The sequence below is a fragment of the Ambystoma mexicanum genome, chromosome 14 (genome assembly GCF_040938575.1).
Source record: "Ambystoma mexicanum isolate Mex_15411 chromosome 14, UKY_AmexF1_1, whole genome shotgun sequence".
Taxonomy (NCBI): Eukaryota; Metazoa; Chordata; class Amphibia; order Caudata; family Ambystomatidae; genus Ambystoma; species Ambystoma mexicanum.
Window position 1 is genome coordinate 152047415 of NC_090940.1, and position 18751 is coordinate 152066165.

Below are 18751 nucleotides of genomic sequence, written 5' to 3' on the forward strand. Positions count from 1 at the left end.
GCTGAAACAGATAGCAATGCATGGCTGCAAGGTTTTATCGATGAATTGGAAAAATGAACTTGGCTATGTAATGTACTTTTATATGTATTGGTTTATAGGAAATAGGTAATATGAATTTAGGTGATTGTTTGCTTATCTTTCGTACTATATAGGAATGATTTTAGAGATAATGTATTTTAGTTATTTTTTTTCTACTCTTTTTATGTTGTGTAAGGTTTTTTGTAAACTAAACACGCAACGATAAAAAAAAAACACATGGCTGTTTACACATGACGCCCACGAGTTCAAACTTGCTGCGCTAGTAGGGGAACGTTTCTTGACAATGTTATGTGACGTTTTACAAAGACTAGATGGGTGCTCGTGGGTTCCTCCCCAACCCTTTACAGAGCCTCATGTTGTACTGTGCACCGATTGTGGACACTAAGAAAATAAATGCAGCTCTTTGCCAGTACACGAGTAGTAAAAAAAAGTGGGGACTCTGACGCACCCATTCGGAAGTAATGGCCTAGGAAGTAAACATTTCCTTAAGTGAAATATGCAAATGTGACTTTCATAGTTGAATAAAGCGAACAGGAGAAATAAACATTTGCTCATAAACCTATTTTGCTATTGCAATTGTGGCTAATTATAAAGTGTACGCACCTTTTTTGCATCTAAGAATCCTAATCAACCTCTGCCTGTAAAGCAGCATGTCAATATGAACCATTTTACGGTGGTCCAATATATGATTCATGTGGTCTTGTGGTCAAGTATCAGGCTTCCAGCCATGACTGGGGTTCGAGTCCTCACGACCTCACTTCCTTAAAAACACGGGGGGGGGTCGTGGGGGGGCAGCGTCCGCCCACTCTTAAAAATTGGTGTGCGCCGTCCATCTGCATTGTCCCTCGACTCAGCGCGTTTACAAATCCCACAGAGCGTGCACAACTGAGGTTCCTCAACCAAGATCTGAAATTGGTAGTTGGGTCTATGCGATTTTAATCTGAGATGCTCACCCTGTTGAACTCACCGAGTTTTGTTTACAGTGAAATTAATGCAAATCCCCAAGCATCACTTCCTCTGTTCTGCCTCCTCCATGGGATATTCCCTACTCCCCCCCCCCCTCCTTCTTTTCTCCCTGCACCCCTTTTATGTTTTATTTAGCTGCCCTACCGAGTCTTGCCCACCCCCGAATCGTGTCCAGATCTGTGGTCTTTTCTTTCGCCAGCGTATAGGTAACTGAAATTATAATTATGCCACTGAACAAGGCTGGCATCCCCGCAATTTTATTTCACCATTCGTTCTGCATCATTGGCAGCTCTGTGGTGACTTAATTGGCGATTTACAATCACTTAACTTTTGCAGCCACGCCTTCTGGCGGATTTTCGTCTCTACATAGCAGTGCTGTATGACCATGATGCTATTTTATTTTTTATTTATCTAAATTTATAAAGCGCACAACGGCCCTTGGGCATCGTGGCGCTGTTACAGTATGCTTACTTGGTTGCGAGAAGGGTACAGTTAGATGACAGTGCAGACAATAATAACAGGAGAGGACACAGGTTCCTTGGTTACAGTGGAACAAGATAACAAGATAACAAGACTGGTCCAGAGTTACATTGGAGCCGGGACAAGTAACAGTTATTCGTGATAGGTTATTACCATTACATAGGAGCGCCAGAGCGGTTTAATATTACAAACGGCTGGTGGCAGGTCTACATGATTAATTGAAGAGTTGGGTTTTCAGTAGTTTACAGAAGACTGTATAAGATGTTTCATTTCTGAGTGCTGTCGGCAAGGCATTCCAGTTTTTGGGTGCAAGATGTTGGAAGCTGTAGCCTCCAGGTTTAGTTCTTTTGAAGGAGGTGACGTAGATAGAGTGGTGTGTTCTAATGGGTCTGGATGATGTGATAAGTGTTATCTTTTCAGATAGATTGGGGGGGAGCAGTGCAGGAGAGGCACTTGTGTGTGATGGCCATGGCTTTGAATAGGATGCGCTTTTTGACTGGCAGCCAGTGGACATCTCTTCTAGCCTGAGGGATGTGTTCCCTTTCAGGGATGTTCAGTGCTGCTCTGAGGGCGTTGTTCTGTGGGACTTGAAGCTTATTAAGGTTTTTGGAGGAGGTACCCAGGAAAGGGGCATTACAGTAGTCTAGTTTGGGGCCGACTGTAGCCCTGGCTATAGCAAGGCAGTTTTTGGATGACAAAGGTTTGACGGCGGCGATGATTTTAGTGGTGAGTGCTGCTGAGGAGGTAATGGCACTAACGTGGCGCGTCATGGACAAGGAGGAGTCAAGGATTGCACCCAGGGTTTTGACTGAAGGTGATAGTGATAGGCATATTGTCAATGTTGAAAGTCCTGTATTAGGAGACCAGTTCATTGGGCGTCTCTTTGGTGCCTACCATCTCCATTGACACAAAGACCATTTGCTGCCATCCATGTCTGGATGGCTGCGTAAATGCTAGCTGGGCAGCTGAGTCTTGTTTCGTAGAAGCCGGTAGGGGGAGTAGGACTTGGGTGACAGTCGGCATAGTTTGTATAAGCTATGCCGTGATTGTCCAAGTCGTTGAAGAGTGGTAAGGTGAAAATATATAGGATGGGTGCAGTGCAGGAACCCTGCAGGACTCCACAGTGTATGCAGGCAGTGTCCGAGAAGGCCCTCATAAGTCTACCTTTGAGGAAGGGCGAGATCCACGCTATGGCTTCAGGGGAGAAGTGGGCAGCATCTTTGAGTTGTTTACAGAGGGTATCATGGTTAATGAGATCAACGGTAGCCGATAGATCTAGCTGGAGGAGAGTGCCGGCTTGCCTTTGTCCATAATGTCGCCGAGTTTATCGTCAGAACACGGTAGGGTAGATTCTGTCCCATGGCCTGGGCGGAAGCCCGTTTGCCTCTTGCCTAGGATGCTGTTTGCTTCCAAGAATTGCTGGATTTGGGTATAAGCAACTTCCAGGATTTTCAGCAGGAATGGGACGGTGGTGATAGGTCTGTAGTCGTTGGCTATCACAGGGTCTAGTGAAGGTTTTTTCAGAAGTGGGTGAACCCATGCCTCTTTTAGGCATTCAGGGACTGTTAGAGTTGAAGGAGGAATTAATGAAAGTTTTAAGGAATGGGGCTAAGGTGTCTGCACATTCTTTGACTAGCTTGACTTGTCAAGCATCGCCTTTGCAATTGGATGGTCTGATTTTCCGCACAATGTCTAGTACTTCGGACTCTTGTCCCTTCCCACAACGAGGAGAGTGTTATCTCTTTTGCATCCTTGCTAGTGGTATAAGGCACTGTCATGCTGTATTTGGAAAGGTTCTTGTGGTGATCATTGATTTTTTTTTTTCTGTAAGAGTTCAGTTTTATTAATCAGGGCTGTTTGTACACTGGTGCACCAAGCTTTGCCTTTGACGACTTCTTGTCAGTTGGTGACTGGTGTGGATAGTTCCTTAAAAATGGCAAAGAGCTCTTTAGATTTTGAGGTAGCGTTAGTGATCTTATCGTTATAAGATGAGGATTTTGTTAGGACTATAGCTTTTTTGTTTTTGTATTGAGTAGCTAGAGTTCTGTACACGGTCAGCATGAAGTCATGCGGGGATCTTTGCCAGTTGCTCAGGGATTTGCGCTTGAGGGCATGTAGTTCTTTCAGTTAGGAAGAAAACCAAGAGTTAGTGTTTCCTTTTTTTGCTTTTTTGTTCTCTAGTGGTGCTATGGTGTCAATACCTGTTTTGAGAATTGTATTGTAGATATCAGCCAGCACCGAGGGGTCTGATAAAAGTGGGTGCTTCAGAGCTGGAGTATCTAGGTAAGCTTGGATTCTTTCTTTGGTTAGGTTGTGTGCACATCTAGCTAGAGCAGGTGAGACAGGCATGAGTGTTTTAGGTGTTTTGGAGCTGGTTGCGATGAGGAAGTGGATAAGGTGGTGGTCAGTCCAAAGGGTTGTAGTATTGGAACTGAGGTCGACTAACCATCTATGGTGCGCCCTTTGCAGTGGGTGGGATTGACATTTATTTGGTGGTGAAAGCCAAGTTTCTGTAGAGCTTTGGCTAAGGCCTTTGATAGCTTATCATTCTGATCATTGAAGCACAGATTGAAGTCTCCCAGAAGAGGGGATTTGGAGGTGGTTTTCAAATGATCATCGAGGAGATGGATTAGGTTGTCGTGGAAGTCTGCTATTGGTCCTGACGGGCGTTCAGGTATGTGAATAGCAATGGTGGTGTTGGGAGAGATGGCGATCTTGACTGCAAGCGAGTCGACGTTCTCTCCGAGATTTGAGATGGTTTGTCTACTGCTAGTGTCTCCTTAACTATGAGGGCTACTCCCCCACCTTTGGCAGTAGGTCTGTCTTGTCGGAAGCTGGTGTATCCTGATGGGAGTGTAGGGAGAGGGCAGGTCCCGAGGCTTCATGGAGCCATGCTTCCGTGATGGCTATGGCATCAACGTCGAGATTGGTGATAGTCGTGAATTTCTGTGACATGTGCTGGGAGCGATTTAGCATTAATCAGTGCGCATTGCAGTGGAGAGGGCGCAGGATTGGATTTATTGTTGCCTTTGTCTATCTGGGTGGTAATAGCGACTTTTGTAGTTTCGGGCGGGGCAGATGTCACGGCATTGGTAGTTCCAGGCGAGGCTGGTGTCTTAGTCACAACGCGGTGTGAACGTTGTAGGTTGGAGACGTGTCATGTGGCAGCAGAGGCATGACGGAGCGCTGAACCTAGGAGCTTGTTTTTGGTTCCGATGGATCTAGGGCGTTTGTGGAGATGGGTGATTTTGGTGAGGCTGTTAAGCCTAGTATCTGAGGAGTAATGTTGGTGCATATTGGACCTGAGATGTGGGGAGTTAGTTAAGCGGTTTGAAGAAAAAAGATGGTAGGAAATGGGTGGGGGGAATGTTCAGTAATTTGGGAAGTTCCATAACCGCCCTGATAGGTTCCATTGCGGGAGGTTGGCAGTGAAAGCCTGTTGGGCAGCTGCTGTGCTAACTCTTGCGATGTGTGACACAGCGTAGTCAAATTACCGTACCTGGTTATGGGTCTATGCTCAATGGGAGCAGTACAGTTTAAGGATGAATCAGTGTTCTGCTCGCAGATAAAGACACCATGTACTGTAGTTGAGATGGTAGATTTTTGTGCAGGTTCATATTGGTAGCTTATAGTACAGTTCAAACCCAATGTCCATTACCTAATGATGAGATAGGGTGCACCAATATAAATAAAATGACAAGCTGGGCTAGTACATGCATATAAATGACAGAGCAGTTTTATGCTATGGCAGTAATATTCTACAGTAAAAACGGAGGTGATGGCTGGAAGGTGTAGAATTAATCTTAACCACTGGCATTGCTCTGGGCAACCCTCCGGACCATGTTTCTTCGCCTGCCAAGCCATTAAAGAAGGGGAAAGACCATATGCAAATCAGGCTTTGGCACCAACCCAAAAGTGGCAGCCAAAGCCCGAACTGCTATGGCCACATCCCTTCTGTACGAGACCACATTCTAAAACTTCCAGCCATCACCTCTTTATTCTTGCTTTGTCACCCCGAGTGGGACGGGTACGCCAAGACGTGGGTCCCGTGCCCACTGGGCCTAGAGACCCAAGCTACTCCTCACTGATGAGGCCCAACAAGGCAGAAACATGTTTGTGGATGCTTGTGGTCTTGTGGCGCAGAAGGGATGTGACCTAGCAATTCGGGCTGGACTTCTCCTTTTGGGGTGGGGCCAAGCCTGATTTGCATATGGTCTTTCCCCTTCTGTAATGGCTTGGCAGGCGAAGAACGATGGTCTGGAGGGTTGCCCAGAGCAATGCCAGTGGTTAAGATCCATTCTAAACCTTCCAGCCATCCCCTCTGTTTTTGCCTAGTAATATTCTAGAGACATCTACTTTACATTTTCCAGGTAAAACATTTTTAGGAAACCGATTATTATGAGAACAGTGGACTATTTAAACAATTTGAAAATAGGCTTGCTGTGATAGGGCATGTTAGTCTATGGTGCCACAGTCAGGCCAATAGCAGGCACACGGCCAGGAGAGAGAGCGGACAGCAGCTGAGAGCGCTGCGGTAGGCTAAGGCAGCAGTGCAGAGGTAGGGTGTGGTGGTAGAGAGGCACTGCAGGGCCAGTCAGGGTGCAGTGTTGGGAGTGGAGGGTATAGCGGGGGGAGGCGTTGAGTCCGTGGCGATCCCAGCGAAGCGGGAATGTTGGGTGATCCTAGTGCGGGCTATATGGTACGCGTTAAGGGTTGGGATAGGCGATCACAGGGTCACATAGCATACATAGCATTGCATTCTTACCGCGTGCAGTTCACAGGGGCACTCAGTGTTGCGTAGTGCTCACACGCTATTTGTGAGGGCTTGCTGGAGCCGTTGGAGAGGAGAGAAGAGCTTTCAGGCAGCCCTCCCGGCTCCGACAGGCTCGGGACATGGCCTTAGATTATTCCTTGGATGTTGGCCGGCTTCCGCCTGCTGACTGGGGCCAATCAGCTGCTTTCAGCGTCATGGGGAGCAGTTGCTAGGCAACCCAGTTAACACAGGCTGGCATGTGACTCAAACACGACGGAGTGCGGTGGCCAACTTAAAAAGAATTGGGAGCAAAACACCCATTTCAGAATCTTGTCTGGAGCAGTGATGGCCCTTAGTCGTCGTTCACGAGGAACATCATCACAGACACCTCATTAGCCTGTTTGGGTCAGGTGTACTCGAAAATGCCCTTTGTGAGTGGCTATTATGCTATGCATCCTGTTGCTGTTGTTTTGTGCCTCATCCGTCAGTAAATTCCCTTTTTATCCCCCAAAGTCAGGTATGCGCTGGCACTGATCTTCGAGACCTATCCTCCTGGGGAGACCTGTCCGGAGTGCGCAACTCTACTTGTATTTTCAGTTGTTTTTTGACTACAATGCTATTTTATCGCTGCCTCGTGTATTTTGCTCTTTGGTTGACTAGGGACCCCCAAACTGAAAAACAAAAGGGATATTTTTTCATGATTTTAAATTAGTTGAAAAAGTTTTCGTTCTTTTTTCATTCGTTAGTAACCCATGGAACCGGCAGATCTTGTACAACTGCGTCTCCCTTTGGGTAGGTGTATCCAGACGTGACTGTGCCCTCACTACCAGACATAGTAGAACACAAAAGAACTGGTTCTTCCACTGTTCATTTGTTAGGTTTCGAATACTGTCTCGCCCTCAAACGTCCTCTATTTTACCAGGCACACCCCGAATAGGCTGCCAGAATGTCAGTGTTTGCGTTTTGCAAGACCACTTTGCATTAAAGTACATTACTAGATTTTTAGCTAGGGAGATTTTACATTTCCTCTTAATTTGTGTGTGTACAGGTGTTTCACAGAAAATTGATGGCAGCGATTTCATAAGGAAGCTTGCTTAATCTTTTTAAGTCTAAAGCATCGATGCATTAAAAAAGTCAAATATTTGGATGCAATGTTTTTATTCATCTTTATTTCTAACATTAACATTTCTGAAATATTTCTTTATTTTCAGCCATTTGGTTTCTGGGTGCACAGGAGCAGACGATTGCCGTCAACGATAGCAGAGCATGAAAGCAAACTAGAGCAAGAAGTAATCTGAGCATACTTTGCGCCTGTGTGGCTGCAGAGACCTTGAATGTAGAAATCGCATTTGAGTTGCGACTAGGACTCACGGACTGGGTAAAGGGACCACAAGAGCTTGTGAAACAACTTGTTTGTGGTTTCATTGAAGAACTACATTGGGCCAATTACCATGAATCTGCAAGCTCAGCCGAAAGCTTCGAGCAAAAGAACAGGGAAACGGATCTCCTTCTTCAATGAGCAGGGCCTTCCAGCTCAGTCTAAAGAGCAGCAGCACCTGAAGGACGACCATTTGTACGGGCGCAGAGGGAACGTGCAATCCTCCCAGTCTTCAGAGATTCCGAAAACCGAGGCGACTGCCTCTAGTGGCACCAACAGCAATCATGTTTTACAGAACTCTGTCATATTCTCACATGATCAGGGGGAGCCAACAAGGGTTCCTCAGCAGATGGCTCCGGACAAGTGGCAGAACCGACTACCTGAAAGAAGTGATTCCAGCTGGCAACCCCATCCATCACAAGTATGGAACCATAATGTGATGTACACCACAGGCCAGAAAGGCGTTCATCCTGCCAACGTGTCGGATTACTACAATCACCACGAGGCCCTAAAGAGAAGTCAAGAAAAAGGGGTGGGTATGTCACAGTTGGACATGTACGGAGATGCTGTCCAGCAGATGCTATCGCAGAAAGCCCAGCTGGAGCAGCAGGCTCTCGCCATGCAACATGCCCATTATAGCTCGATACTCCAGGCTCAGAAGCAGCAGCAGCAGCAGCAGCAGCAGCAACATCAGAAGCAGCAGCGGAAATCACAGCAGCAGAATCAGGCTCTACCCCTTCAACCTTTCCAGCTTGCATTTGGACACCAGGGCCAGAAGCAAGGACTCCCTCTTCCAGACTTGTTTCATGTATTCCAGGAAACGCCTGCACCCTCAAATGCTCAGTTTACTGCTCAACAAAAACAGGCCCTGCCGCAGATGCAACTTTTTGAAAATTTCTACCCAACACAGCAGCAGCAACAGGCCGCAGCACAAGCCTACAGCCGCCAGCAGGCTGCTTCTATGGCACAGGCATGTGGGGCTCCACAGCATCAGATGCACATGATTGGACAGTACCAACAAGCGTCTTCTGAAAGGAGCCAAGGGATGCTAAAAGCCTTGACTGAACAGAACCAGCAAATGGTTCTGCCAAAATCCCAGATCTCTTTCCCTCGGAGGTCCCGCAGGCTTTCTAAGGAGGGGATTTTGACACAGTCCAAGGGTGAAGGGGAACCCACTTGCAACCCCGGTGAGGAACTCCCCAGAAACCCATTCATGCATCAGTGGCAGACACAATCTGGGCCCCAAATGCAGCATCAGATGGTTGTTCCCAGCCACAAGGAGAACTACCAACAGAGCCAGGTGGAGTCACAAACTGGCGACAACCAAGTGAACATTGGTCATCCACAACCATGCCAGCCTGAAACTGAAAGTCTGCCAATGTCCCATAATGGCAAAGTAAATGAGGGGCAAGAACCTGTTGGCGAAACAGTTGTAAAGGCCATCGATAATGATGACGCTGGTCGTGGAACTGGTGGCGTAATTCAGAGCACGCGCAGAAGGCGGCGTATTTCCCAGGAAGCCAATTTGTTGACTCTGGCCCAGAAGGCAGTGGAACTGGCATCTCTGCAGTGTGATATGGTAAGAGTTTAAGAATATTGTGTACAATGATAGAATATGTTATTATTGTAATGATGCAATTCATAGCGCTTATACACCACAAAGGAATTTGCCACTAGGTGACATTTCAAAGAAAAGGGCAACACTTGAATTTTTTAGGTAAGCAAAGTTGTAAAGTGCTGTCTGAATGAGCTGGTTTGACAGCAAGACAAGGGACCTAGACAAACAAGAAATTTATGAAAAAAAAGAAAAGCAGCCAAGAGTCCTCCTGCAAAGTGAATACTGTTTTCAGAACGCATGATCTGTAAGTGATATAAAATGGAGGCCACCATGTCCATGACTCGGGAACCGCGGGATAGTACATCATAAAGGTAGTGTTGTATGGATATGTTTTTTGTAGCGGTGTGTATGACAAAGGTTTCCTGAAATTTGAGTGTTTTTACGGACAGTTTGTAAGTGAGATAGAGACTTTTGAACTTGTTTGAATAGTGAAGTCTACAGAGGAAAAGGGAGAAAAATGTGCTTGGTTTGAAATCCAAAAGTTGCCTACATTGTGGACTTTCAAAATGTGATCAGGCTGGTATTTAGGCATGCTGAGTCTAGAGCTTATTGAAATCTGCTTTGGAATGAATCCAAGAACGAATTAATTGTGGCGATTATTGCAGGACAAAAAACATTTCCATTGATTGCAAATTTGGATCAAGCTCATCATTAGAAGACAAATCGTATATTCTTCATTGCAGAGTAGACATGGCCTAGGGGTGGTCAAAGAATGGAGTGCTGGGTACAGAGAGGGTATTTGTGCGTATACTGATGACCCAGAAGCATATGTTATGTTTTTCTGTTTCTATCCACTTCACCCCCCCCCCCCCACCCCGGCACCCCCCAGGACCCCCCCCACTTCCTTCCGTAACCGCCTACTTCTCCAGCACACTGGGACCTCCCCACCTGGCGAAAGATGGCATCCTTTTCCTGGCAAAATGTAAATGTTGACCAGTAGCCGAAGGGGATTCCAGTGATGACCACCTGCAATACAGAGAGCTGGAACTGGAATGTAGTATAGTGCCCTCTGTCAAAGAGGAAGGGTGGAACTCCCTCCTGGGAGAACCATTCTGTCGATGGCCACATAGAAGGCTGTTGATAATGCCAGACGTCTGAAATGTGCAGTCGCTTGCAGTGGATGGGATATTGTCGAGATGTCGGTTATGTCTGGCACTGTGACATGGCCAGATTGGAAACCTTATTGGCCCAAGTCCCAACTTTGGCACCCTCTGTGTAGAAGCTGAGGGGTCACCAGTATCACCATCATTAAGACCTATCAAGTGTTTCCTAATGTTGAATGATGCATAAAGGGGATCCTGTTCACTGTACTGGTGATCAAGGGTGGCTTCTTCGTGTTAAAAAATGATGCTTGGACTACCGCATCGTCAAAGTAATGTCCTGTATAGCAAGCGGAACAATTTTATTTTTTTACATTTATAAAGCGTGCAAGGCAGCCCAAGGGCATTGTGGCGCTGTTACAAGCATGGCTTACTTAGTTGCAGGAGAGACAGCCTGTATGTGGTTTGTGGCTACATTAAACCGAATACTAGACAGGTAGCGGTTAAACTTGCAGAGTTACAGCGGGTGTGGGGCTCTACAATTTAAGGTTACAGGGGAACCAGATACAACTAATACCTTCACGGACACCAGTATCTGGGTGTAACTACGGGGTTAGTGTGGTTTAGTTGAAGTTTCGTTTTGAGGGCTTTGCGGAAGGACAGGTGTGAAGTCTCATTCATATTTGGGAGGGCATTCCATTGTTTAGATGCTATGAAAGGGAAGCTGGTCCCTCCATCTGTGGCTCATTTGGTAGTTGGGATGTTCAGTTGGTTGGAATAGTGTGATCCTTTAGGTCTGGATGATTTGGGTCTGACTATCTTCTCTGAAAGATACAAAGGGGCTGTGAGAGAGATGCATTTGTGGGTTATGGCTAGGGTCTTGACTATGATGCGTTCTTTGACGGGGAGCCAGTGTGCTGCGCGTCTAGCCTGGGAGATATGCTCCTTCTTGGGATTGTTCAAGGTTTCTCGGAGCGCATTATTTTTAATAATTTGCAATCTGAGATTTTTGGCAGATGTGCCAGCAAAGAGAACGTTGCAGTAGTCAAGTTCTGCCCCTAACGTGGCTCTGGCTATAGAGACACAGTTCTGAGTAAATAGGTAGGGTTTAACTGCATTGATCACTTTCGTTGTGAATGAAGCAGAAGAGTCGATGGTGCTAACCTGGCGTGCCATGGAGAGTGTGGAATCGAGGTACACCCCAGGGTCTTAACTGAGGGTGAGACAGTGATTTGTGTGTGGTCTATGGTGAAAGCGATGTATTGTTTGTTAAGCTTATTAAGGGTTTCCTTGGGGTGACTAGGAGAGTTTGTTTTGTCCCCGTTGAGGCAGAGCCCGTTGGCTGCCATCCAGGCTTGGATGGTGGCATAGGTCTTGTGAAGTGTCTTGGTGTCAATTCCGTATGAGCTAGAGAGCGGGAGGAGGACCTGAGTGTCGTCTGCATAGTTTGCGTAAGATATGCCAAGAGCGTCCAGCTTATCGAAGAGAGGTTTGGTAAATATACTGTACAAGGTGGGCGAGGTACAGGAACCCTGTGGGACTCTGCAGTGAATGGTGGCGGGTGCCGCGCAGTCCTGATCGGGGGAAGACCTTCATGGTTCTCCCTTCAAGAAAGGATATAATCCAGGTTGTGGCTTAGGAGGTGAATTAGACTGAGTTTGAGATGTCTGCAGAGGGTCTTGTGGTCCACAAGGTCAAAAGCTGCAGATAAATCGAGGAGAAGAGCTGGTTTGCCTTAGTCCATGATTTAAGCTAATTGGTTTCCAAGTCTAGTAATACAGATTCAGTTCTGTGGACCGGGCGTAACCCCGATTGCCTCTTTCCTAGGTCGCTGTTGGTTTCAAGGAAATGCTGGATTTGCATGCATGCAGCTTTATCGATCATTTTTTACAGAAATTGTACTGTGGTGATGAGTCGGTAGTTGTGGAGGCAAGAAGGGTCTATAGAGGTTTTTATTAGGAGAGGGACAATGCCAGATTCGATTGAGGCATTTATGAAAGCGCTCGGGAATGGTGCTAGGTTGTCAGCGCAGTCTTTGATATTTGCAGGGCAGATATCACCCTTTTAGTTGGAGGGTTTTAGAGGGCCTAAACTTCGGTTTCTGAGACCGCTCTGCAGGAGAAGAGTGGCTTATCCTCGGAGTGGGTGTTAGTAGTGGGTGAGCTGGGCAGGTCCGTGCTGGTTAGGGCATTGTGGTGGGATCGAATTCTACTCTGCAGAAGGTCCATTTTATTTTTAGCATGGCTGCTTGAATGCTTGAGCACCAGGATTCCTATTTGACAATGTCTTGGGAGCTGGGGTGGCTAGTTCCCCGAATATGGCAAGCATATCTTTGGAATCTGATTTGCCATTCTTTATTCTCATGTTATAGGAGGTGGCTTTTGCTAGGATGTTGGCTTTTTTGTATTGGGGCAGACTTTTTAAAATTCTTCTTTAGTGGAGTCTTGGGGATTAGTTTGCCACTTGGTGAGTGCAATATGCTTGAGGGTGCATAGTTCCTGGAGTTCCGATGTATACCCAGAGTTGGCATGTCTAGACACTTAGGCTTTCTTTGTTTCTAGAGGAGCTATGGTGCCCATTGCTTTGGTGATCGTGAGGTTGTACATTTCTGCTAAAACCAAGAGGTCCTTGGAGAAAGGAGGTTTCAGGGCTGGGTGCTCCAGATAAGGTAGTAGATTGTCTTTGGTTAGTTCACAGGCGCTCCTAGCTAGTGCTGGTGGGGAGAGCGTGGTAGGTTTAGTGGCTTTGGTGGATGTGGGGATGGAGAAAAGAATGAGGTAATGATCAGTCCATGGACAAGGGATGTTGGAGCTGATGGCGGCGGAGTACATCCAGTCGAGATTGCATCCTTTAGAGTGAGTGGGGTTAATGACTCGTTGCAGGAATCCCAAGTCATATAGTGCTTTCCAAGTGCTTTGGCTTGCTTGTCTTTGGGTTCATTAAGGCCGAAGATTAGGTCACCCAGTAGGATGGTTTTGGTGGTGGTGGTGGTTTTTAGGTGCTTGTTCAGTAAATGTTGTAGGTTTTCCTGGAAGTCTGAGGATGGGCTTGGGGGTCGGTAGACCGTGTGTATGGCGATAGTGCAATTGGGTGAGAGGGATAGTTTGATGGCCGTGGAGTCTGCATTGGCTTCCAGCGGGGAGTTTACTTTTCTGAGGGACAGAGATTCTTTGGCTTGGAGTGCTACACCACCCACTTCCATATGTAGTCAGTCCTGCTGATCTATGGTGTAGCCTGGTGGAAGTGCTAGGTGATAGCAGGTCCCGCTGCTTCATGAAGCCATGTTTCTGTAATGGCGAGCAGGTCCAAGTCCAAGTCCAGGTTGAGGTTGGTAAGTCACGAATCTCGGTAGCGTGGCCTGGGAGTGAACGTGCGTTTTATGGGCACATTGGAGTGGAATACTTGGAATGATGGAGCGTGAGCCTTGGGGTGACTTGAGTCGAGTGATGTTGGTTGCTGGCGGAGTAGTGGGGACCATGTAGATGGTGGGGTGTGTGTGTGAAAAAAATGAGTTTGAGGAGATTCCTATCAGTGGTTGGAATGTGCACAGTGGGGTGTGGAAGATCAGTCTTCTTGGGAGATGTAGATGGATTGAGGGTGCTTCAGTGCGTTGAGGGAGAAGTCCTTTGGACATGGGAGCTGAGGTATGTGGGGAGCACCACCCCAGTAGTTGGTTTCTGTGAACTGTAGGCTTCGGGCGCATTTGGTACTGCAGCGGTTCAGTGAGACACCTCCGCATAGTTGGTCTGCAGGCTAAATAATCAAGGGTGTTGGTTTTAGAATAGCATTTCTAAGTGAGTAGATCATTGGGAGGGCTGGAGAAAGGGGGTTGGAAAGCAGTCGGGGGCGGGGGTATGTCATCTGAGCAGGGAAGATTCAAGGCCATGGCAAGAGTATTGGAGCGGGTGCACAGGTGCTGATTGGCATTACAAACTGAAATGACATAGGCATAGAGGGCTGCCTCATACTGTGCACTCTAGAGGCTGGTCAACGCTAACTGTGAAGGTTCTGGACAGTTGTAAGGGGTGGGGAGCCTGGTGGGTCGGTTGTCTTAGATAGGGATGTGCAGAGGTTCAACAGTGGCTGCTGTAGTGCAGGGAGCACGCATGAGGAACAAAGTTGAGCAGTTGTGACTGGGCACTAGTCGTTAGTAGGCAGTGGCATGGCATGTTCCTTGTTTTGATGAGGAATAATGTAGCGTTACACTTCCTGTATAAGAGAGGATGGCAGTCATGGTTGTTCCTTGCCAGAGGAGGTTACAAGCCTGTCGTGTTTGGACGGTCTGTGGCTGGGCTGTACATGTTATAGTGTACTGTAGTGACAGGAAAGTTAGTACTATGCAGTCGGGGCAAGATGAAAGGTTTTAGTACCACAATGACTAGCTGTAATCTAGTTTTCTGATGCTTGTTAATCTGTTTAGAATCACATGCTGTGCATATGGTCCGACATCCAGTGGTAACCGCAGAGAATTGCATCTTCTCTTTCGTGGACCGAAAGGGGACGTCGGCATAGGCGTGTTGTAACACTATCCCTATTGTGACGTGTAGTGTACCCAAAATCCCTCAAGCGCCGAGGTCCCTCAGATTGTTTTTTCCGCCCAGATAACTGGACGCCCTATAGAAGAGCTCTTCATAAGAGACATTGTTTATCTTTACACCGACTTTGTTGGTTATTTCCCCATAAGTCTCTTCGACAGCGATTCAAGCAACTTCGGTGAAGACTGCGGGAAGTTTGTACGGCGATGGATTTCGGCGCTTAAGATCCAAAGGCTGAGCCATCCACGTGGCCAGGCCCTCTGGACGGCCTACACAGTAGGGAGAGTGGGGTCGGGTGGCCATATCTTTCGTTATGTCTCTCCTCTTCCCCCTCTTTGCCCTCTAGGTCTGGTCATCTTTGTCTATACCTTTCGCTATGAAAAGGACTCCATTTAGATTCTGCCCTAAGTGTAAGGTCAGGTACCGTGGAAAGATGAGCACAGTACTTGTAATTCTTGTCTACCCATAGATCACAACGAGAATCAGTGTGCAGCCTGTACGTTCCTTCGGCCTAAGACCCTTAAGGAGCGCTGTGTAAAGCGGTGGGCCGCTTACGGTATGTCGCGGGCTGAACCCTCTTCCCCCAACCGTCACACCCGCCGAAAGTGACGGGGGCACTGATGAAGACCAGACATCCGTCTTGGATGTCCTCGACCTTGAGGTGGACGCTTTTAGGTCCGCCACGTCCGTACTCGACCCCTCGAGGCCTGACGTAAGTCTTGCTTTGGGGACAACACCCGGCGACAAGGGCGTACAGAAACCACACACTAAGCACACAAACCCCATCATCGATTTTGACGGTTCCGTCGAAAAAGGTGAAAGCGCCAACAGGACCACCGATAATTTCGACAGAATCCTCTGATTTGGTAGATCAGCAGCCTACCCCCGCATCCGCAGCAGCGTCTTGCGACTTGGCACTCCAAAGTTAAGAGCGCTACTTCTAAATCGGGTTTGGATGCTGAAACGCGACCATCTGACTCTCCGGTGCCCCCCAAGACCCCAGTAGGCCCGAGACCTACTCCTTAGCCGCCTAGCCTTTCCGCAGGTGAAAAATCTACCGCTAGGCCCTCTCGGCCATGGTAGGCGGTAAATCTACTGCTCTCCCGTTGACTCACGCCGATTCGGCGGAGATTGAGGATAGTCTTGCGAGGATTACTTTGGCGGTTGGGCTGACGCCTAATAAACTGTCAAAGCACAGAGCGTACCGCGGACAGGTCTAAAGACACGCCATGGCGCCCCAGTAATTGCGAAACCTATTAGGACAGTCGGTAGCCTCTGTCCAACACCCTTGGGGACAAATTTCAACACCAATGAGAGGAAAACGTTTTTCCACCTTTTTGCTCCTGCTGGTTCCTCTAAATGGACCAGGGAAAATATTGAAGGGTGCATCGACCGCCTAGAAAGGATTGTCTCATGTTCAGAGCATACTTCCCCTAAGAGAGCTCATGAAGACCCTTCTTCATGAGCTCCTTCGTCAGCTTCACGTCTCCCTGAAAATCTTGACTCTCAAGACCCTTCGGCTTCTGTCCACCATGAAGGTGTGGTCCAGATCGACACTTACCAAGACATCTATGATGAGGAAGAACACCCTTCCTTCCTACAGGATTACTCTGATGACCAGGCGGGTGCCATGGACAACTGAGAGGAGACCCAGCAAGTGGAGACGGAACTATGGGCGCTCCCTACGCAAGATCAGGACACTGATGTCCTATGCCTGGATTCCCCTCCGTCCTCTCCGGCCCGCCTGGCCTCTCCTGTGGACGATCAAATGGCTTTCAATGCCATCTTAAAGAAGGCAGCAGAGCACTTTAAGATCATCACCCAGGAGGCGGTACCCGAACAAGATTATGTGGAGGACATTCTCAAAGAGAAACACCCCTCAAGCCAAGCCATTCCTCTCCTGAACTCGGCTAAAACAAGGTTGGCCCCCTCCCTGTTCACACCAGCACAGACCCGGCAGTGAATCCAAGAGTGGAAAAACTATTTCGGCCATCTCCTACTGACCCTCAATATATCAAAGGCCATGCCACCCCCGACTCCTTTGTAGTCACTACCACCTGGAAACGGGCAGGGGTGCCCCTTGGTACGGGGGAGGCACCTCCGGATTAAGGAATCTAAAAGGTTATACGCCTTAGGTAAACGTGTTACCTCGGCAGCTGCATTCACCACACGCATGGCAAATAACACTACGTTGCTTGCCAGTTATGCAGACGCACAATTGAACCTTGTACAAGAAGGTCTCCAGGAGGTTCCTGATCCTGCTAGGTCCAGACTACTCGCCATTGTGGCCAAGGGCAGGCAAGTAAATCAAAATATAATTAAACACACTCTGGACACTGCGGAGACGGCAGGCAGGCCCCTGGGCCAGTGCTCAAGCGGCACGCTTGGCTCCACAACTCGAGGTTCTAGCCTGAAACGCAGGCTGCTTTTATTAACAAACCATTAGAAGAGACCAATCTCTTCGGTAAAGCGGTCGACGATGCTCTGGAGACGGCCAAGAAAGAGCACGAGACTCTTAAGTCCTTGCAGCAAATAACACGGAAACCTCCCCCCCCCCCCCAAGGGGAGGCGGTTCTCGTTGGTCCTTTCGAGGCCAATCCCGTTCAGGTCAAAATAACTACAGTACGGGAAACTGGAACTCTGAACAAGCATCCGGAAGCCCCGCCAACTACCCACCTAGGGGTCAACGATGCAGCAGAGGCCCCAACCCCAGAGGAACCGCAGCCTCTGGTCAGAAATCGCCAACGGATCCAGGTCCCCTTCCATGTCACCCCAGTCGGGGGGCGCTTAATATCTTTCCTTGCGGCATGGGAGCGGATAACGTCAGACCAGTGGGTCATAAAGACGGTCGCCCATGGGTATTGCGTGGAATTCGCCCGACCACCACAGTTCAGATCGCCACGTTCATGACGCCTCACGCCGGACCATCTGCAGATCCTGATTCAAGAGGTGGAAGCGCTTCTGGGAAAGGACGCCTTAGAAGCTGTCCCCATTCTTCGGGTAAACAAGGGTATTTATTCAGTGAACTTCCTTGTACCCAAAAAGGACCTCCCCATGGACCCTGTACTTGCGCCCAGCGAACAAATTTATAAAACCTCAAAAGTTTTGCATGGTAACGCTACAGGAAGTGATCCCACTGTTGAAACAGGGGGACCACACGGCAACACTGGATATGAAAGATGCATACTTTCACATTTAAATGTTGCCAGCGTACAGGAAATATCTAAGGTTCATGAGAGAGGACAGACACTACCAATTCAAGGTACTCCCCTTTGGCATTGCCTCTGCGCCAAGGGTGTTTACAAAGGTCCTGGCAGTAGTGGTAGCACACCTGCGCAGACTATCCTTCCCGGTTTACCCTTACCTCGCCGACTGGCCGGTAACAGGGGACTCTTACGACACATGCTTTTTGAACACCCAGAAGACCGTAGACCTTCTGTTTTAGTCTGGGATTCTCTATCTTGAGAAGAAATCCAGTCTAGTCCCCAGTCAAGTAAAACAATGTCTGGGGGCTCTAATCCAGACGAAGGACGGCCTCGGCTTCCCCTCCAACGAGAGGGTTCAGAACATGCTTTTTCAGATCCCTCAATATGTGGCCAGTTGAGAGGTGACGATTCGCAAGGCCGTGCGGCTGCTAGGTATGATGGGGTCCTGCATATACTTGGTTCCCCACACGTGCCTGCACATGTGTCCCATGCAGGAGTGGCTCAACAGCCAGTGGTGTCAGGCCAGCGACAATGGGAAGATCTGGTAGTTGTCTCGCAAGCCCTCGTTCTCTCTCTGCAGTGGTGGTCGAGGGAAAACCTCTTGAAGGGGGGGGGGGGGGGGGAGGGGGGAGTCCTTCACCATCCCCGCAGTGGAAGTCACTCTCACAACAGACTCATCTCTCGGGGGTGGCGCTCACCTGCTTCAGCAGACAGCGCATGGAGTGTGGTCCCCACA

General features: G+C 48.2%; 1 protein-coding gene across 4 annotated transcripts in view; it reads left to right on the plus strand.

The window, feature by feature from the left end:
- MIDEAS (mitotic deacetylase associated SANT domain protein) overlaps positions 1 to 18751 on the plus strand; it is a 1134261-nt gene that overhangs the window by 555961 nt on the left and 559549 nt on the right. For all 4 annotated transcript variants that reach the window (XM_069638766.1, XM_069638765.1, XM_069638767.1 and 1 more), the window contains one exon: positions 7450 to 9195. In XM_069638766.1, the coding sequence (XP_069494867.1) occupies positions 7690 to 9195 (1506 nt within the window). In that variant the 5' untranslated portion in view covers positions 7450 to 7689. The remainder of the gene's footprint in view (positions 1 to 7449; positions 9196 to 18751) is intronic.